This window comes from Erinaceus europaeus, chromosome 15, assembly GCF_950295315.1.
Source record: "Erinaceus europaeus chromosome 15, mEriEur2.1, whole genome shotgun sequence".
In the NCBI taxonomy this organism is placed as follows: domain Eukaryota; kingdom Metazoa; phylum Chordata; class Mammalia; order Eulipotyphla; family Erinaceidae; genus Erinaceus; species Erinaceus europaeus.
The window spans coordinates 21,465,015-21,485,461 of NC_080176.1; the positions used below are offsets into that span (position 1 = coordinate 21,465,015).

At 54.5% G+C, this 20,447-nt stretch overlaps 2 protein-coding genes across 4 annotated transcripts in view; both read right to left on the minus strand.

The window, feature by feature from the left end:
• Nucleotides 1-20,447, minus strand: part of ADAP1 (ArfGAP with dual PH domains 1) — an 89,062-nt gene that overhangs the window by 53,849 nt on the left and 14,766 nt on the right. The gene's annotated exons all lie outside the window — the stretch shown is intronic.
• On the minus strand, nucleotides 2,003-8,189 carry ZFAND2A (zinc finger AN1-type containing 2A). 3 transcript variants are annotated; one of them, XM_060173158.1, is made up of 7 exons: nucleotides 7,979-8,189; nucleotides 6,467-6,558; nucleotides 6,072-6,166; nucleotides 4,072-4,200; nucleotides 3,589-3,740; nucleotides 3,047-3,133; nucleotides 2,003-2,899 (listed from the first exon to the last, which is right to left on the minus strand). In XM_060173158.1, the coding sequence occupies exons 2-7, from the start codon at nucleotides 6,519-6,521 to the stop codon at nucleotides 2,881-2,883; spliced, it is 537 nt and encodes a 178-aa protein (XP_060029141.1). In that variant the 5' UTR covers nucleotides 6,522-6,558; nucleotides 7,979-8,189; the 3' UTR covers nucleotides 2,003-2,880. The 3 variants fall into 3 exon arrangements, with proteins under 3 accessions (XP_060029141.1, XP_060029140.1, XP_060029142.1); XM_060173157.1 differs by having other exon boundaries at nucleotides 7,983-8,188; XM_060173159.1 differs by lacking the exon at nucleotides 3,047-3,133 and having other exon boundaries at nucleotides 7,983-8,186.

The following is a 20,447-nucleotide window of genomic DNA, read 5'->3' on the forward strand; positions in this document are numbered from 1 at the left end:
AACCAGTGTTGGTGCCTGTCAACACGGACCTGCCCCGGCAGCCGACGCGGATGCTTGTGTGTACACGAACGAACCCGGACAACCGGTGTGGGTGCCTGTGTGTACACGGACTAGCCCCGGGCAGCCGGCGCGGATTCCAACTTTCGTTCTTTTCTGAGTTTGATTCAGGGCAGAGCGTCCATCCCTTGCGATGCGTAGAACTTTTTTAAATTTAAATTTAATTACCTATTTATTGGATAGAGACTATGAGAAACCAAGAGGGAGAGAAGAAAAGTGACCAAGGCACCTGCGGCCCTGCTTCACCACTCATTAAGCTTCCCTCCTGTAGGTGAGGGCCAGGGGCTTGAATTTATGTCCTTATGAACTGTAACGTGTGTACTTAACCAGGTGCGCCACCGCCTGGCCACATCCCTAGGTTTCCTGACTGCTGTTCAACTCAGAACAGTCCTGACCACGGAGAGCAGCTTCTGGGCCTCCATGTGGAGGCCAGAGCAGTACACCCCAAGAGGCAGTACCAGAACTTGGGGGGCTGCTGGCTCTGGTTCTTGGGGCAAGAATGGGTCACTCAGTGGGGTCTGGCTAATGTCAGGAAGCGAAGAGGTCAGATGTCGTCCTCGGTCAGCAGTGGCCACCAGAACCATCTTCCATCGAAGTTTTGCTTTTCAGAACAAGGAGTCTTTCCACCCACTGCCGACTTTTGAGACTTGTTTAATCAGAGATGGCCTTGCACTCACACTGACGGCTCCTGTACTTTCTGCTGTCCTGTAAGTGGGGTCCCTGTTCCACCTCACCTGGTGAGCTGTCTGGCCTAAGCTGCTGTTTTCTGTGTTCACACAAGCCGCTGAAGGGTCTGGGACACGCACGTTACCTGCCTTCACAGGCATCACTATCCCTCAGGGTGCAGTCTTTGGGCTGCCACCGATTCTCCCCCCTTCTGCCTGTCCCCTGGTTCCCAATCCTATGGCATGTTAGTAAAGCCCAGCTCCTTTTCCCAGGTCACACCACACCCATCTCACAAGTTGGCTCTTACTTTCTTGTCCCCAGCAGCGGGGAATCAGCTCACTGCTGCCACCAAGTGGGGCACAAGGAAGTCACAGCAACATGGCTGTGGGGCCTTTGGGTCTCCTGTCCTCCCCCTCAAAGAGCCAGAGCCCCCACAAGGCAGCCAGGCCACTGTTACAATAGCCTTGCTGCGAGTGTGAAATGTAACTGTCCTGCTCATAAATGATACTGCAAGGTGCTCTTTTGGGGTGCCTGTGCCCCTCTGGGTGTCATCCTACCTAGGAAGCAATTGAGAGCAGGGCTACTGGCGTGCTTTGATGCATGTACTGCTCCTGTGGCTTTTTTTTTTTAAATCCCTTTCCCTCTCTGACAGAGTTGGGATGAAGTGGGAAGACACTGGCAGACCCGCCTCCCCTCATACCCAAGGACCAGGAGTTTGAACCCAGGTCTTCATGCATGGCAACGCATGTGCTTCACCAGATGCTACTGCCCAGTCCTGTAAATGGCATTTTTTTTCTTAAATTTTAAATATATTTTCCTTTTGTTATCCTGTTTTTATTGTTGTTGTAGTTTTTAATATTGTTGGATAGAACAGAGAAATGGAGAGGAGGGGAGACAGAGGGGGAGAGAAAGATAGACAACTGCAGACCTGTTTCACTGCTTGTAAAGTGACTCCCCTGTAGGTGGGGAGCCAGGGGCTTTTTTTTTTTTAAAAAAAGATCTTATTGAGAAAGAACCAGACATCACTCTGGTGTTGCCGGGCATTCAACTCAGGACCTCACGCTTGAGAATCCAAAGCTTTATCACTGCACCACCTCCTGGACCACTTTTTTTTTTAAATTAATTTATTTACTTATGAGAAAGATAAGCAGAAAAAGAACCAGACATTACCCTGGTATATATGCTGCCGAGGATTGAACCCAGGACCTCATGGTTGAGAATCCAATGCTTTATCCACTGTGCCACCTCCCAGACCACTAAAGAGCATAGAAAATAGCAAGATGTTCCCAGCTGTTTATTTGGTTTCATATTCAGAGCAGTGTCTCAGATCCTTGTCTTGGACGTGTCTCAACGTGCAGACTAACTTCTCATGAGCAGGACCTGACCTGTGTCCATAACAGTTAAGTGGAAGCAAATCAAACCTGAACACGTCCCTAACATCCAAGCCTGCCGAGTCCTGGGTCAAGCTAGTGGCTTTCAGCTCTGATGAGCAGCAGAAGTTGGCTCGGCAGCCGCACTGCTGGTAACATAGGCCTGGGCAGAGTCATGCAGGTGTGGAGCGTGCTGGGGACAGAGTCTCTGGGTACAGGCTGAGCCCACAGATGAGGACCTGGGGGTGCTCCCATGCTGTGCACAAGCCCTTTGGGGAAACCACACTGCAGAGGGAACCCTAATAAGATGGAGCAGAATGTCTCCGCTGCCTGCTCAAGGCCACAGAGGTGAAACGTAGCCATCTGGTCTCAGTTGAGGGTAGGATACACGGCTGGACGAGAGAGCTTCAGAGCCCAGCAGCACCCAAATGTCAGGCCCTCTCCAGGTCGGGAACAGGGCTCCCTAGCCAGGCAGAGACCCAGTCCCTTCCTGGGCCCAGCCAGCCAGTCATCAGGGGAGCAACGTGATGAAAACTACCAGCCACGGTCAGCTGGCACAGGACAGACAGGCACTCAGATCTGTGAGGCACCTGGTTTATCTGAGGTGGTGGTGGTGGTGGGGGTCATCTAAGTAGCAATGGCTTCGCCCAGCCCATGTGTGCAGATGACTGGGACGGCGCTGACAGTCTCAGATGTGCATCTGGGCGAAGCAGACCTCGCAGAGCACGTGCCCAGAGAGAAAGCAAAAAGAAGGAGACTGAGCAACTATGCCTGGAGGCAGAGCCTGTCACCTCTTTACTTTCCACCTGAAAGAGACCAAAACACCGTTTCGTGTCCGTCTTGACTAGCTAATGGGGACGAGACATGTGAGAGTCTCCAGCCCAGCACGGCACCTCAGAAGCTGCTAGAAAGGCCACTACTGGATGGCAGCCTGACTGCACGCACAGCCCTACCTCCTCAGCCACCGAGCGAGCCAGGTGCCAGGCCGTAAGCGGACAACTCCCACGGGCTGGGGCTCAGAGGCCCCGGCAGCCGAGCACCTGCAGGAGGAGGGAGGATACAGGGACATTCAGCACCGTCCCTGCCCAGCAGGACACCTGTGTGTATGTGCACATGGCCCCCATAGGCACAGCTGCTGTCACCCAGCCAGAGAGGGGTCCAGGTGACAGCCCTGATTCAGGCAGTTATGTCCCCACAGAAGGTAGGTCAATGTCTTGAACCCTGGAGCGGAAACATCACCTCACGTGGCAGGAGGGTCCTGGTAGATGGGCCAGCTCAGTACCAGCCCCCCATGCCAAGGCCACCAGACTGCCAGAAGACCCGACCTGGCTGGAGCGCGCACTCTCACAGGGACTGAGCAGTAGCCCCAATGCGGGACTTGTCACAAGAAACACACGACCAGGATCCAACAAGACTGAGGTTCCAACTTCAACTGAGACCTCAGTCCTGAGCTCCCTCGGCGACACATGCTGATGTGCCACACGGCCCTGCTCACCTGGCCGCGCTGGGGGGGCGGCGTGTGAGCCGGCAGCTGTGGTCCAGGGGGTGTCTGTGCAGGAGGCAGAAGTTGGCCCGGCACTGGCCACAGGCCACTGGCAGCATCTCCTTCTTCCTACAGCCCTCCTTGGAGCACCGGTACGTGAAGATCTGAGGAAGCAAAATGAACCCTAAGGAGGCCACCTGCCTTCTGGCCAGAGAGAGGCTGCCGGGCCAGTGCAAGCAGCTCAGGGTCGGGCTGGGAGAGGGTGAAGAGGTGGCCAGCCACTAACAGCCAGGATGGGGGGGCAGTGGTGGGGGGAGGCACGGTGGTAATGGGGGGAGCGGTGATGGGGACATGCCTCCCAGAGTGAGGGCAGCACTGAGGAGGCAGGGGACACACAACACAGGCCTCACCTGAAGGCAGCGGCTTCAGGCCCTGGGGTAAGAGGAGCACTGGGGAGGGGGAATGGAAGAAGAGTGTGGGAGTCTCTTCGCTCACCTTCTCTCTCTTCCCGGGCCAGGCTCTGCAGTCTTGGTCTATGTGCTCCCCAACAGCCACATCCACCAGCACCCCTTTCCTCACCAGGACCGGCTGGCTGCAAAGCGGGCACACAGGGACCCGCACATCCTGAAATGAGGAGTGAGACAGGGTTCCAGGCTCAACTAGACTCACAGGGAAAAGCCAGAGGTGCAGGGCCAGCAGAGCAACCCGCCACCAACTGGGACCTAGGTTTGGGCCCTGGGCCACCAATCAGTGCACCTGCAGGGGACAAGCTTCACGAGCAGCGGAGCAGAGCTGTGTTTGGTCTCTCTGTCTCTCGCTGTCTATCTAGAGAAAGTCAAACAAACAGCCACCGAGAGGACCCTAGTCCAAGCCCCCAGTCCCCACTCGCGGGGCAGAAGCTTCACAAAAGGTCAAACAGCACTGCCAGTGCCTCCCCTCTGCGCTCATCCCAGGTCCTAAAAAGACCACCAGGAACGGAGCAATGCAGGCGCCAACTCCAGCAGTCATGTCCCTGGTGGCAAAATAATCTCAGAGAAATGTTCCTTTTGTGACCCAAGGAAAAGAATTCCTGTAAGTCAACTTCCCTAAATAAAGTGATCTTGGACTGAGGGAAAAAGTGGTAAGTAGAACTTAATAGGCCAGGGAGATAGCACAATGACTTTGATGCCTGAGGCTCTGTGGTCCCAGGTTCAATCCCCAGCTTCATTATAAACCAGAACTGAGAAGAGCTCTGGAGAACTAAAAGAAATAGTAGTAGTAATAGTAATAAAAATAAACTACAATAAGTTGAACGGGCAGAACAAATGCAGCCCCCTCACACCTGGGGTCTCCCTGACGCGCTGAGCCAGAGCAGAGCTGGGGAAACTCAGTGAAAAAGCAGAAGGAACTGTAGGGGCTGAACCAGAGCCTCTGCAGACTTTCCCTCTTGGGGGGGGGGGGCAGGTCACAGGAAGGCCTGCTGGGCAGCCTGAGCCTGGGGAATGCCCTGTCACCACCCAGCCCCCAACAGAGCGGGGGGGGGGGGGGGGGGGGGGGGGGAGCGCTGAGACACTTGCACTTCTAGTTGCCACCACAGCGAGGCAGCAGAGGGCCACTGCAAAGGTGCCTGCAGGGTCACCAACCAGCACACAGTGCAAATACCCTAGACATGAGAGAGTACCACTAGGAGCCAGGAGACAGCTCACCTGGCAGGTCAACCTGTTTGCTGCCAAGGCTTCAATGCCAGACTTTTTCAGATGGGGGGGAAGTCACCACAGCACTGTAGCCCCCACAACATGGTGGCAGCAGGCCTGAGCCTAGATGGCATTCTGCTACAGCGATTGTTCTATTCCAGTGAGTTATTCTGTCGGCCCCAGAACATACACTTTTCCATGCATGAGGAGTCCCAGCACATGCACCATGCACCATGCACCATGCACAGGGCAAGTGTCAAGAATCAAGGAGTGGTGCTGTGGTCTCTCTCCTTCCCTCTCCATAAAAGGAGCCAGGCAGTGGTGCACCAGGTTAATAAGCACATAGTACAAAGCACAAGGACCCTGCAAAGATCCTGGTACGAGTCCCCGGTTCTCCATCTGCGGGGGGGGGGGGGGGTTTGCCTCACAAGTGGTGAAGTAGGTCTGCAGGTGTCAGTCTCCCCCTCCTCTCTCAATTTCTCAATTTGTCCTATCCAATAATAAAAAATAAAAAATGGGGGAAAAATGGGACAAAAAATAAAACTGTCTTGCCAAAAGAAAAAATGTAACCTGCAGGTGCAATCCCATGGCCTGTGGAGACATATCCACGTCTGCCCTCGTACGAAGACTCAAAAGCATGAAGCCAGTATTGACATGTGAAGCTGAGTTTTGAGGGTCTGAACACCAGCCTATCTTCCTGAGCCAGGCTTCTAGCTACACTGCCTGCGCCTCCCACACGGGGAGCCTGGACCCTGACTTGTGCTTCCTGCCAGCCACTTAGCACGTGGCTTTAGAGAGGGGGTGCTAAGTCATGACAGTTACCTTCTGGATGGCAAGTGGACACTGGTGGGAAGCATATGAGAAGTGGTCTTTACAGAAGTCCTCTCCACATGCATCACACTGGAACGGAAGGAAATCTGCAGAGAGGTAGAGCAGAAGCTTCAAGGACATGAGACTCCCAGAGCGAGGGAGCAGATGACTGCCACGCAGGACAAACACACTGGGGTCATGAACTCCTGAGGCTAAAGCTAGCTGTCTGGGGCTGCCCTCACCTTAGTGCTACATAACACAGAGCAGGCCCTCAAGTCAGGCCTGTTTCCCAGACTGGACAGCAAGAAGGCTACATCCTAGGGAAGAGCAGCAGACTCACTTGGGGGCAGTTAACCCCAGCAGTCAGCCAAGAAGACATCACCTTCCGTCTCCCAGAAAGAGCTTACCCAGCTGTTTGCATGTTTTTTCTGAGCAGTGCTTCCCCAGATCTGGGAACTCCATGGTGACAAAGTCTAAGACACAGCCGGCAGAGCGTCACCTACAAGAAGCAGAGCAGTGAGGAGGAAAGTTGCGGTCACCCAACTCTGTCAGCGGGACAAACAGCCTCCGGGCAGGGACAGTTGGGAGGGCCAAAGCTCTGTGAGTGGCAGAAGATGTCCACATCGTCCTGGGCCCTGCCAGGGACCCAAGCTTTAGCAAGGAGGATGCCAGGGACATGGATCCAGTCCACTGTGTGACAGGCCGCTGCACACTCCAACTCCAACTGTTCAGGATGGCCAGCTTCTGGCTGAAGTAAACAGAGGCTTCCCAAAACGTGATGTTATACAATTGGTGAGCTCCCAAAGTAGCTCACCTGGGTAGTGGGCTTGGACACACAAGTGCAGTCCCCACGACACTGGAAGTAACTGTGGTTTCCTTTCTTTCTTTTTAAAGTTTTTTTTTTTCTTTTTTGCCTCCAGGGTTATGGCTAGGGCTCTATGCCTGCCCTATGAATCCACTGCTCCTGGAGGCCATTTTCCCCATTTTGTTGCCATTGCTGTTGTTGGGTAGGACAGAGAGAAATCGAGAGGAGAGTAAGACTGAGAGAAAAATAGACACGTGCAGACCTGATTCACTGCCTGGAAAGCGAACCCCTGCAGGTGGGGGGGGGCTCAAACTGGGATCCTTGTACATTATGTGCACATAATTTGGTGTGCTACTGCCCGGTACCCCTATTTTTAAATCTTTATTTATTGGATAGAGACCAGAGGGAAGGAAGAGACAGAGAGGGAGGGAGAGAGAGACAGAGAGACACCTGTAGCCCTGCTTCACCACTCATGAGGCTTTCTCCCTGCAGGTGGGGACTGAGGGCTCGAACTGAGGGGTCCTTGCACACTGTCACGTGAGCGCCTAACCACCCAGGCCTCTAGTGCTGTGGTTTCTCCCCCCACACCCCCGCCACGCCTCTCTGCGTCTATCTTGGGGGGATAATTTCAAGTCAAGCAACAGCCAGTGGAGAACACAGTGGCAGAGAAGTTCAATTCCTGGCTCCATCTCGCAGACACTGTTGTTGATGTAAACACGGTTGTTCCTAGGGACCAAGACAACTGCGCCCTAAGGATCTAGTCACGGGAGGGCTGGTCCCCGGGGGCACGGGAGTTTTACTTGGAATTTTCCCTCTGGGTCTGCAGCCCCGAACTGGGAGGGGTCCGGGGCTGGCGAAAAGGAAAGTTCGTGAAAGGCAGAACACAGCAGAGCCTCCCCCCGGGCGCGGACCCAGCCCCAGGGTCTCGCCCGGACCCTCGCAGCCCTGCCCGGCCAGGCTGGGCCCTCCCCTCCGCGCCCGCCCCGGGCCTCGGCCCCGACGGCTTCCCCACCGACCCCGCGGGTCCGTCCGCCGCGCCGCGCCGCCCGGCTCGGGGCGCCCTTGCCCCGGAGCTAACGGACTCGCCGCCCCGCGGACCCCGACGGCGCCCCACCTAGTCGTCAGCTCGGCTCCAGCAAGAGGTGGCGGACACCGGCGGATGGCGGCCTCGGAGCGCGGTCAGACGCGGGAGACACCGGCCAGAGGATGAGGAGCCGAGACCCGAGCGTAGTATCGACTCCGCGAACCGATGGCCGGCGCCCCACCACAGCTCTGCCTCGCCCCGCCATTTATGCTCTGTCGCCCTGCCTACCGGCCCTGGCCTCCCCGGCGCGCCCCGACGACGTCACCGCCAAGCAGCCAATCGCACTTCGCCGCGACCCGGCGCGCCTCCGTGATATCAGCACAGGGGCTTCCAGGCCGACGTCCTCGCGGCCCAGAGGCCCCGCGCGCTACGACGACGTCTCGCCCATCTGACCAATCGCGCGGCGCCGCGGCCCTCTCGGCCCGCCCATCCGCGGTGCCTCGCCCCCTTTTCTGGAAGATTCGCGCCGCTTCCCAGGACGCGCCGAGTCACCGTGACCAGGCTCCGCGCATGCGCGCTGGGCCTGAGGCGGGAAAGTGGCGGCGAGGCCGCGGCCTGTTTAAGCAGCAGTCTTATGCCCCCCACCCCGAGGCCCAGTCCTGCTGGGGGTTACCCAAGACAGCACCCCCAGGTCCAGCTCTCCAAACTGAGGGGCTCCCCCAAACCAGCACCCACTCTGGGTCACCCCAAGCCAGCACCCTCACCCTGGGGTCCCCCAGGTCCAGCACTACACACCCAGGGACTCCCCAAACAAGCACCCTACCCCGGAGTTTGTTTATTTATTTATTTATTCCCTTTTGTTGCCCTTGTTGTTGTAGTTATTGTTGTTGATGTTGTCGTTGCTGGATAGGAAAGAGAGAAATGGAGAGAAGGGGGAGAGAAAAACCCCTGTAGACCAGCGACACCCCTACAGGTGGGGAGCTGGGGGCTCGAACCAGGATGCTTAGCTGGTCCTTGCACTTTGCGCCACCTTTGGTTAACCCGCTGCGCTACAGCCCAACCCCCGGAGTTGGTTTTTTTATGAGAGCCCTGCTCAGCTCTGGCTTATGGTGATGCAGGGGACTGAACCGGGGACTTTGGATCCTCAGGCATGAGAGTCTCCTGGCATAACCATTATGCTATCTCCCCGCCCGCCGCCCCAGAATTTCCAAGCCCCAGTCCCACTTGCAAGGTTGCCCCCAGTGACCCCCCCCCATGTCTGGATGAGGCGTGTATCCTGTCTTGCTCGGGGGTCCTGAGCCCTCCAACACAGGCTTAAAGGTCCTACTGCAGTGCCCCCGGAAATGTCCCAAGCAGCTCGGCCTGAGTGACTTTCCCTCTCTTGCCCCCAAGTTCATTTCAGATGGTCTTCCTCTCCCTTTCATGTTCAACTGTCACAAAGCAGGTGTCAGAGACCTTCTGACTGTAGTGGCCCAGCGGGCTGAAAGCTTGACCTGCCAGGTGTGAGACCCAGGGTCTGAGTCCCCGGCTGGGGAAGCTCCCTCTAGCTTCATTCTCTGGTGCCACGTTAAAATAAAGCAGCAGACCCATAATGAACAAAACTGAGCAAATGACTCGGCCCCGAGTGCCTCTGTCTCTGGCCCTTTCTCTCTGCTCCTGTAAGTAGCCCATCCACAGTGCACTCATGCCATCATTTACCAACCCACCTGGGTTCAAGCTTCATAAGCAGTGGTACAGGGCCACATGGGGCATCATGAGCTTCTGTGTGTGTCTCCCTCAGATTGAAATGAAAAAAGAAGTACTTGGGAGTTGTATTATTAATGTGGAAAACTGAGAAGCGTTATCCTGTAAAAACTATTGTATTTACTGTCGACTGTAAAACATTAATCCCCCAATAAAGACATTTTTTTAAAAAGTACTGGCAGTCAGGCAGTAGCGCAGCAGGTTAAGCGCACATGGTGCCAAGCATAAGAACCCCCTTAAGGATCCCGGTTCGAGCCCCCGGCTCCCCACCCGCAGGGGAGTCACTTCACAGGTGGTGAAGCAGGTCTGCAGGTGTCTGTCTTTCTCTCCCCCTCTCTGTCTTCCCCTCCTCTCTCCATTTCTCTCTGCCCTATCCAACAATGACCACAGACAGCAATAACAACAATTTTTTTAAAAAGGGCAATAAAAGTTAAAACTAAAAGAAAAAAAAAGAAAGGTACTGAGCAGTGGAGCACCAAGTAAAGCACACAGAGTCACAACGTGCAGGGACCACGAGTGGTGATGCAGGGCTGCCTGTGTCCCTCTCCCACTTCTCTCTGTCTCTATCATAATTTCAAAAATGATGGGGCCTGGTGGTGGCACACCTGGTTGAGCGCACATGTTACAATGCACAAGGACCCAGGTTCAAGCCCCCGGTCCCCACCTGCAGGGGGGAAGCTTCACGAGTGGTGAAGCAGGGCTGCAGGTGGCTCTCTGTCGCGCTCTCTCTCTTTCTTTCTTTTTTAAAAAAAAATTTATTTATTTTCCCTTTTGTTGCCCTTGTTTTTTTTTTTTATTGTTGTTGTTATTGATGTCGTTGTTATTGGATAGGACAGAGGGAAATGGACAGAGGAGGGGAAGACAGAGAGGGGGAGAGAAAGACAGACACCTGCAGACCTGCTTCACCGCCTGTGAAGTGACTCCCCTGCAGGTGGGGAGCCGGGGCTCGAACCGGGATCCTTATGCCAGTCCTTGTGCTTTGCGCCACCTGCACTTAACCCGCTGCGCAACCGCCAGACTCCCTCCCTTCCTTTCACCCCCTTCCCTCTCAATTTCTGGCTGTCTCTATGGCTATCTCTGTTAAGTAAATTAAAAAGTAAATAAGTAAATAAATAAATAAAATTTTAAAAAGAATAAAATCAATTTTAAAAAATGAACACTTAAAAAAAATCGAATGATGAGAAGGACAGTGTCAGTCTGGGAGGCAGAGGAATTGTGAATGTCTGGGGTCTTGATGTTGCAAAACAAGAACAAATAGCCAGTGAAAAAGCTCAGCTGGACAGTGTGTGGCTTTGCCGAGTGTGTGACCAGGCGCCAGCCCGGCTCTCACCTCCTTGGAGGAAGCTTCAGTGCTGTGTTTTCCCTGTCTCCTAAACCTCAAAGCAAATAAATAAACACACAAATAGTAATTAGATGGTTATTATCTGCGGCCGCAGGCCCCTGTTCTGGGGCCAGAAGAGAGGTGACTTCTCCAAGGTTACAGGGTCCACTCTCAGAGACAGGAGGGCCAGGGCTTCTGGAATCCTCACCTGGCCTCACACTCTTCCCTCATGGTGAGGACAGTGTCCCCCTCCAGCCACCTTGTCCTTGGCCTCTGAGAAGCTCTGTCTGGCTGAGCCCCAGCCCCTGCCACAGGGAGGGAGGCTGTCTCCTGAGCATTTACCCCAGCGATACCCTCCCTCCAGTGACCAGCATGGAACCCCTGACTGGGCAGTGACTCCTTCTGACCTTGCCGTGTTGTCCATGTGGTGTGGGATGGAGGGGACCCTCAGCCCAGCAGGCAGTCCAAGGTGGATGCCTCGAGAAAGGACTCGTGTCCCTGAGTCAGGGGAAGCTGGGCTGGCTATGCCTCAGTGGCGAGCACGTGGTGTCTTGTAATCTTCCAAACCATTACTAAGTCACTAACAAACAGAAAACACATAAATAAGAGCAGGCCTGCAGGTCACCATGACAGCAGGCAGCTGTCACCATGTTTCCTTGTTTTCAGTAGGGCTCCTGTTGGAGGCTGGAGGAGGGGCCAGGACACTGAGTGCCATCACCAAGCCCTCTGACAAGCTAGTGACCCCATGAGGAGAAGCTGGACCACAGAAGGGTGGGGCTGCAGGCTGCACTCAGTGCCTGGCCTGTGAGGCCTTCAGTATGGCCTCTCTCTTAGGTTTGTGTGTTTTTTTCCCCCAGAGTCCTGCTGGGCTCTGGCTGCTGGTGGTGCTGGGGATTAAACCTGGGACCTCTGATGCCTCAGGCAGGAGAGTCTTTTTGCAGAACCATTATGCTGTCCAACCCAGCCTGCTGGCCTCTCTCATTTTCTCACTTAGAAAATAAACTGGTTTATTGGGAGTCAGGCAATAGTGCAGTGGGTTAAGCGCAGGTGGCGCAAAGAACAAGGACCAGCATAAGGATCCAGGTTCGAGCCCCCGGCTCCCCACCTGCAGGGGAGTCACTTCACAGGCAGTGAAGCAGGTCTGCAGGTGTCTTTCTCTCCCCCTCTCTGTCTTCCTTTCCTCTCTCCATTTCTCTCTGTCCTATCCAACAATGATGGCATCAATAACAACAATAATAACTACAACAACAATAAAAAACAAGGGTAACAAAAGGAAAAAATATTTAAAAATAAATAAATAAACTAGTTTATTTTGGGGGCCAGGCGGTGGCACACCGGGTTAAGCACACATAGTATAAAGGGTAAGAACCAGCGTAAGGACCCTGGTTAGAGCCCCCAGCTCCCTGTCTGCATAGGGGTTGTTTCACATATGGTGAAGCAGGTCTGCAGGTATCTATCTTTCTTTCTCTCTAATGTCCTCTCCCCTCTCAATTTCTCTCTGTCCTATCCAAAAAAATCGGAAAAAAAAAAAAAAAAGTCCTCCAAGAGCAGTGGATTTCTATTGCAGGCAGTGAGCCCCGGCAATAACCTTGGAGGCAAAAATTAATTAATTTATTTATTATTGGATAGATATAGATAGAAATTGAGAGGGGAGCGGGAGATAGGGAGACAGACAGAGAGATACCCGCAGCTCTGCTTCATCACTCGTGAAGCATTCTCCCTGCAGGTGGGGACCAAGGGCTTGAACCCGGGTCCTTGAGCACTATGATGTGTGTGCTCAACCAGGTGCACTACCACCCAGCCCCTCATGAAATAAATAAGACAGGAAAGAAAGAGAGAGTCTAAGAGAACAAATGAATCAGGGTGTCACTCTGGTACAAATGATACTGAGAATTGAACTCAGGACCCCAAGCTTGAGAGTCCATCACTCTAGCCACTGTGCCCCCTCCCTGTTGTGTCCTCCTGCAGAGGAGCCTGTGTGGAGGATGTCCCTGCACAGGGAGGCCAGGCCTTGGGAGTGAAGCCTGAAAGCCGAGCTTCTGGAAGGCCTCTCAGCATGCACACAGATGTCCCCCTGCCCCAAGTCACCTGTGAGCATCGGGGATGGGCAGAAACGCCCGCTCCAGAGAGTACAGAGAGGAGAGGAGGCGGCAGCCAGCACTGACATGTGAGGATTAGGTGCTGGTAGAGGCTTAACCGATATATTTAGACCCTGCTCAGAGGATCAGCCTGGCACAGCAACCAGCAGGGACGCCCCGGACTCAAGTGCAGGCTTCCGGCCAGCTTCCTTCCTCCATGCTGGTAGCTGAGAAATGGCATCCATGCGGGGCTCCCGAGGGCCGGTGCCTGGGTCTGTCTGGGAAGCCAAGGACCATCCACACCTAGAGGTCTTGCCGTGGGGGCAGAGCAGCAGGGCCTGCCGGCGTGGAGGTGGCTTGGACGGACAGAGCGAGTCACCGCACCTCCTGTCTGGGGACCGTAGCCAGCGTTCTCGGGGGGGGGGGGGCAGGGGGGCAAGAGGGAGACCCATGCTCCCCTCCTTCCTGAACACACTCTCTTTCTCCAGGACAGGCTCCCAGGGAAGTTGCCCAACTCCCCAGAAAGGAGACTCTCAGTCAGTCTCTTTTCCATCTCCTGACTCTCTCCTGTCATCTCTCTCCCATCTCTTTGCAGTCTCTTTCTGTTGTCTCTCCCATCTCTGCAAATCTGAACAGTGCAAAAAATCACCACATGCCAGGGGGCTGCACCCCAAGCTGATATCAGAGACCGAAGAGCCCTCGGTCAACCAGAAGAAATAAAGGGACCAGGCGGTGGCACACCTGGTTAAGGCTCCCCACCTGCAGGGGAGTCATTTCACAAGCGGTGAAGCAGGTCTGCAGGTGTCTATCTTTCTCTCTCCCTCTCTGTCTTCCCCTCCTCTCTCCATTTCTCTCTGTCCTATCCAGCAACAATGACATCAATAACAACAACAATAACTACAACAATAAAACAGGGCAACAAAAAGGAATAAGTAAATAAAATAGTAATAAAAAAGAGGAAAGAAAAGAGAAACAAGATGAGTAGGACTTGGGGACATAGTTTACAAGCAGGAAAGAGGACACAGGTGCGTTTGGGGATAGTCTGGCTTCAGAGAGAGAGAGACAGACAGACGGAGACAGAGAGGTGGTGCGGGGACAAGGCACAGCAGCTAGAGAGAAGGCACAGTGGCTCTGCAAAGGCTTTCATGGCTGAGGTCTGGGCCCCAAGGGACACGTGAGCCAGAGCCCAGTGCTTCTCTGGTCCACAGGAAAATTGTAGGGAGAAACCCAGGAGGTGATACAGCGGTTAGAGCATCACACGCAGGCATGAGGTCCTGGTTTCATCCTGGCTCCTCAGGTACCAGATTGAGGCTCTGCTTCAAACCCCCCACCCGGCTGGTTAAATAGCTCATCAGGATAGTGTGCTGCTCTACCCTGTGTGACCTAAGTTTGAGCCTGATCCTGTCACACTGAAGGAGGCTTCAAAAAGTGCCGCGGTGCCTCCGTGGCGCCATCCCCCCCCAATAAAAACAAGGAAATTAGGAGGGGATGATAGAGAGGGAGAGAGACACCTGTAGACCTGTTTCACCATTTATGAAGCTTCCCCCTCCAGATGGGGACCGGGGACTTGAACCCAGGTCCTTGTGCATGGTGGCATGTGCCACTACTGGGCCTCCCCTCCATCAAAAAGCAATCACCAGACAGCTCTCTCTCCCCCTCACATAAGCTGAGCAGATGTCCATGCTCAGAACGTGTCCCTCTGTCCACCCAGGGATGGGCACCTTCCCAGCTAGAGGCTTGGGGACCACCCTCTCCCTATGCCCACCAGGACATAGCCAAGACACACAGGGTTGGAGGGCTGTGGCCCCTGACGTGAAGGAAGAGCCCCCATCCGGGCCCCAGGACCAAGCATGGGCAGCAGGCTCCACCCCCTCAGGGGCCACTCCTGCCCTTGGCTCCTGTTCCCCTCCTGGTGGCTTGGGGCGTGTCCTCACCTGTCCTCACTGCTCCCTTGTCCCCATCGCCCTAAACCTCCCGCTACTCCTCACATGGCCACAGGGAAGGGCCACGGGGAAGGGCCACAGGGAAGGGCCATGGGTAAGGGCCATGGGCTGCCTGCTTCTCTTGTCCCCGTGGCTTCCACCGCTGAGGTCTCAGCAGGAAGGCAGGCAACTCCGGGTGCAGGCACCCAGGGGAGCTGCTGACTCAGAGGTGAGGCAACCCACAGGCAAGAGATGGCATCACAGAGCAGGGGGGGCAGAGCTATACTGAGGACAACACACTCTGTCCTGCCTCCTGCCACTCCCAGCAAGGCCACAACTGGGGGGGGGGCTGACGGGAGAGGTAGGGGATGGATGGATGGTGGGTGGGTGGATGGGTGGATGGGTGGATGGGTGGGTGGGTGGGTGGCTGGGTGAGTGGATGGATGGATGGTGGGTGGATGGGTAGATACGTAGATGGTGGGTGGATGGATGGTAGATGGATGATGGGTGGATGGATGGATGGATGGATGGATGGATGGATGATGGATGAAGGATGGATGGATTGATGGATGGCTGATGATGGATAGATGGATGGTGATGGTTGATGGATGGTGGATGGATAGTGAATGGATAGATGATGGATGATGTATGGATGGATGGATGGTGGATGGATGGATGGTTGGAGGATGAATGGTGGATGGATCCAGGTCCTTGTGCACAGTGATATGTGTTCTGTACCTGGTGAATCCCTGCCTGGCCCCCTCCTCTTGATTTCCAAACCTTCAGTGGGCCTAATACTCCTCTCTCCCTCCCTCCCTTCCTTCCTTCCTTCCTTCCTTCCTTCCTTCCTTCCTTCCTTCCTAGCTCAGCACTTACTCTGCCGTACCTGCACTCTCACTGGCACCTGGCAGGAAGCCCTGGTTCTCTCTGCTGGGGACCAGCTGGGCACAGGGCTTGCAGAGCCGGTCAGTTCTGCCCCAGGTATGGGCCGAGCTTACTTGGATCCTGCATGTGTGCTTCAGCCTCTCCCAGGCTCTAGGCCCAGCTCACATGCCCAGAACAGCCCCTCGAACCCACAGCCGGCCGGGCTCTGCACTGAGTCATGACTGACAGCCTTATTATGGGAGGTGTCACAGTGGGCAGAGCCCTGAACTTCCAGGTGCCAGAGGGATGCTTTGGCTCCATATTTCTCTCCCTCTCCCTCTGCCTCTTCCTCTCCTTCTCCCTCTCTCACAGTTAAATCTTTAAAAAAAAAAAAGATGAGGGAGTCGGGTGGTTGTGCAGCAGGTTAAGCACAGGTGGTCGGCAAGGATTGGTGTAAGGATCCTGGTTCGAGCCCCTGGCTCCCCACCTGCAGAGGAGTTGCTTCATAGGTCGTGAAGCAGGTCTGCAGGTGTCTGCCTTTCTCTCCCCCTCTGTCTTCCCCTCCTCTCTCCATTTCTCTCTGTCCTACCCAACAACAATGACAACAGAAAAACAACAGGGCAACAAAAGGGAATAAATAAAATAAATATTTATATAAAAAAGATGAATGTAAAAGGAGAAGCAGAAATATAACTGAATAACTTAAAGTGATTTATGGAACCAATCATCCACTACTCCCCAAAAAATAAATGCCCAGGACGGGAGTACATAGCATAATGGTTACACAGAGACTCTTATGCCTGAGGTTCAATCCCCCGTACCACCATAAGCCAGAGCAGAGTAGTGCTATGATAAAAAAAAAAAAAAAAGATACATAAATGATAAATAAATGCCCCTGGAGCCAGAAGCAGAGTCTAGCTTCTTCTCCCCACAGCTGGCAGCACTCACCCGAGAGACCCTCTCTGCACCCACCCTGCTCTACCCGGCCCTAACTTCAGCCAGCCAGGAAGCCTGGACTCATCCTGCCTTCTCCTGCCCAACTTTTTTCCCATCTGAAGAGATTTGGGTGCAGCTCAGATTTTTTTTTCTCCTTTAGAAAAGTAGTAAAAATTAATTAATCTACAAGTGCACTGATAGCAAAAGTTAATAGAAATTTTAATAAAAATACAACCTCAATAAGCTCCCCTATTGTTCTAAGAAATGCAATCTGAGTTTAGAATGGTAGATAAAAAAAAAATTAATAAGGCGGTGGAGGCTGGGGACCTGGCTGGGTGTGCCACCATGTCAGCGGGGCCTGTCCCTTGCTGGGGACTGCGCCAAGTGTGGGCATGTCCTCCCGCCCATCTTGCAGCTCTGCAATGCCATCTCAGTGCTCGGCCATTTGCATGGAGAACAGAGAGGCCAACTCCAGTGTGGGGCACACAGCTGTGACCGCAGAGCCACAGAAGGGGCTGGCTGGCACACAAGGTGGTACTGCACCCTACCCCATCCCCAGCCCAGGGTGTCTGTCCCCTCTGATCACTTCCTATGAGGTGTTGGACTTGGGGTGAGAACAGAAGCAGACCCCACCTCCAGGGCCACATGATGTGCCCTCACCCTCTTGTTCTGATGTCCCTTCCCCAGGTGGGAGGACCCAACACCCCTATGCCAGAGTGAGTGATGCTCTGGTTCTCTCTCACCTACTCACAGAGAGAGAAATTAAAAAAATATATTGGGGGCCAGATGGTGATGGACCGGGTTAAGCCGACATAGTACAAAGCACAAAGGGCCGTGAAAGGATACCGGTTCAAGCTCCCAGCTCCCTACCTGCAGGGGAGTCACTTCACAGGTGGTGAAGCAGGTCTGCAGGTGTCTTTCTCTCCCCCTCTCTGTCTTCCCTTCCCCTCTCACTTTCTCTCTGTCCTATCCAACAACAACAACAACAGCAATGACAACAACAATCAGCAACAACAACAACAAAATGGAAAAAATGGCCTCCAGGAGCAATGGATTCATAGTGCAGGCACCGAGTCCCAGTGATAATACAGGAGACAATAAATAAACAAATCAATCTTTAAAAAGTAAAAAGAAGGGGGCTGGATGGTGGCACACCTGGTTGAACACACATGTTACAGTGTGCAAAGACCCAGGTTTGAGCCTCCCACTACAGAGGGCCCATGTGACTGGCAGAGAACCCACCAGGCTTCCAACCACCCAGCAGCTACAAGGCCGAGGGGCAGAGTGACCACCAAGAGGTATCACTCAGGCAGGAAGAACAGGGAGGCCCCCTGGGAGGGGCCCAGCCCGTCTCCACATGTGGCTGGACAGACGGGAGGACAGGAGGACAGGGAGAGCCGAGGGCTGTCTGACTTGGGGCTACAGGCCACCAACATGTCAGGAGGACACCACGTGCCCAAGGCTGAAGGAGGCAGGCAGGCTGGTGTGGTGTGGCATCTTGGACCAAGAGCCACTCACTTGCCTTCTTCTTTGGATACCCCCACCTGCCCCTGGGTTGCTCTGCAGGTGCCCAGCACTGGGCAGGGAAGAAGCCACCTAGGGCTTGTTCTTGGCCAACAGGGAGAGGCCCTGCAGGACACCCACCAACCCCAGACCCCCGCTCCCTCTGCTCCAGACCCCTAGAGCCCCTGTGTCCCTGTGCCCCCCCGTGTGTCCCCTGTGTCCCATCCCCATGTCCCCTGTGTCTTATGTGCCCCCATCCCCCCTGTGTTTTCACTCCCTGCCCCCTGTGCCTCCAGTGCCCCCATACCTGACTCCTTGTGTCATCTCTCTTGTCCTCCACAGCTCCACCCCGAAGCCTTGATAGTGGAACAGGCTGTGGGAAGCCCTGAGCTGGGACAGCAGGTAGGAGGCAGCTCAGCAGGCAGAGCACTGGCCTTGCTGTGGCCAAGGCCCTGGGTTCTAGTCCTGACCCCCATGTGGGGGCACTGTGGGTTCCTGATGACCACATGTCTGCTCGGCCTCGACAGCCTCTGATGAGGAGGGGCTGGTAGGCATCCAGCACAGGGCCTCGGTGTGGGGGGGCTCTGCTGTCACCCAGGACATTGAGCAAGGACTCTCTCCCTACATGACCCCCGTCCTGTGACTCCTTCTGCTGGGTGGGGGTGCTCGCTAATTGGCCAGGCTGAGGCTGGGGGCTGGAGCCCGGCTCATGCTCAGCCAGTGGAGACAAAAGCCAGCAGGAGGCAAGTGGCCTGGGCTGAGGACAGCGTGGACCATCCTTTGTCCCCTGCCCCTTGCTCCCGTGGACACTGTCCCTCTGTCTCAACAGCAGGAGCCCCCATCCTGTACCCTCATTTGGATAACTCCTCTCTAGACTAGAAGAATTTCTTTTTGTAAAATTATCTTCACTTAATCCACAGAGATGGTTGTGGATTAGCCAGTGACTGCTAATGGGGACAGGCTCTGGGGGCCATGGAACTTTCTGGAACCTGGTGGTGGTGATGGCCTGCAGTGGGGGGGTCGCTAACCTATGCAGCTTAAAGGGTGTTGAGGATCCAGGTTCCAGGCTGGACCACCCATGGGGCCACTAAGTGGAGGAGCTGTGCAGTGGAGTCTCTGCTTCTCTCTGTCTCTGTCTCTTCCCATGGTGTGGTGTCGACATGGAGTCCAGACACACACTCCATGGGGGCCAGCCTGGACCCCGGGGAGCAACAGCTGCCCCTTCAGGTCAGAGGGAAGAGTGTCTCAGCATCAACCAAGGGGGAAGTGGGAGGGGTGGGTGCAGGCACAAGGGAGACCTCTCCAGGTGGCCTTGCCCAGCCCAGTGGCCATGTAGGGACCAGATAGCCTTTCCGAAAGAGCTATTTATTGAGACCAGCACACAGCACAGTGGGTAGGACACCTGCCTTGCTCATGGCCAGGTTTGAGCCCTGGCACCACCTGGTCCTGAGAGAAAGAAGCTCCCGTGCTGGGGCATTTCTCTCTCTCTCTCTCTCTCTCTCTCTCTCTCTCTCTCTAATTTTTATTATCTTTATTTATTGTATAGAGACAGAAATTAAGAGAGGAAGGGGAGCTAGAGAGGGAGAGAGACAGAGAGACACTTGCTTCCCGGCTCTACCACTTGTGAAACTTCCCTCCTGTAGGTGGGGACCAGGGGCTTGAACCCAGGTCCTTGTGCATTGTAATGTGTGTGCTCAACCAGGTGCACCATCACCCGGCCCCCTCCTCTCTCTCTGTCTCCCTCACTCCCTCACTCTGTAGCTCCCTGAATTTTTTTTTTTTTTTAATTACCAGAGCCCTGCTCAACTCTGGCTTTTATGATGGTGCAGGGGATTGAACCTGGGACTTTGGAGCCTCAGGCATGAGAGCCACTTTGAATAACCATTATGCTATCTACCCCTGCCCCACTCCCTGAAATTTTGAAAAATATTTATTTATTTTATTTTGTTGCCCTTGTTGTTTTATTGTTGTAGTTATTATTGTTGTTATTATTGTTGTCAGTGTTGTTGGATAGGACAGAGAGAAATGGAGAGAGGAGGGGAGACAGGGAGGGGGAGAGAAAGACACCTGCAGACCTGTTTCACCGCTTGTGAAGCGACTCCCCTGCAGGTGGGAAGCTGGGGGCTCAAACCAGGATCCTTCCACCAGCGCTTGTGCTTTGCACCACCAACGCTTAACCTACTGCACTACCG

Coding starts and splice junctions, on each gene's coding strand:
- ZFAND2A (XM_060173158.1), bottom strand. CDS start 6,521: ATGGAGTTCCCAGATCTGGGGAAGCACTGCTCAGAAAAAACATGCAAA. Junction 6,167..6,466: donor AAAAACATGCAAACAGCTGG/GTAAGCTCTTTC, acceptor ACCTCTCTGCAG/ATTTCCTTCCGTTCCAGTGT. Junction 3,134..3,588: donor CGCCCCCCCAGCGCGGCCAG/GTGAGCAGGGCC, acceptor CTCCTCCTGCAG/GTGCTCGGCTGCCGGGGCCT.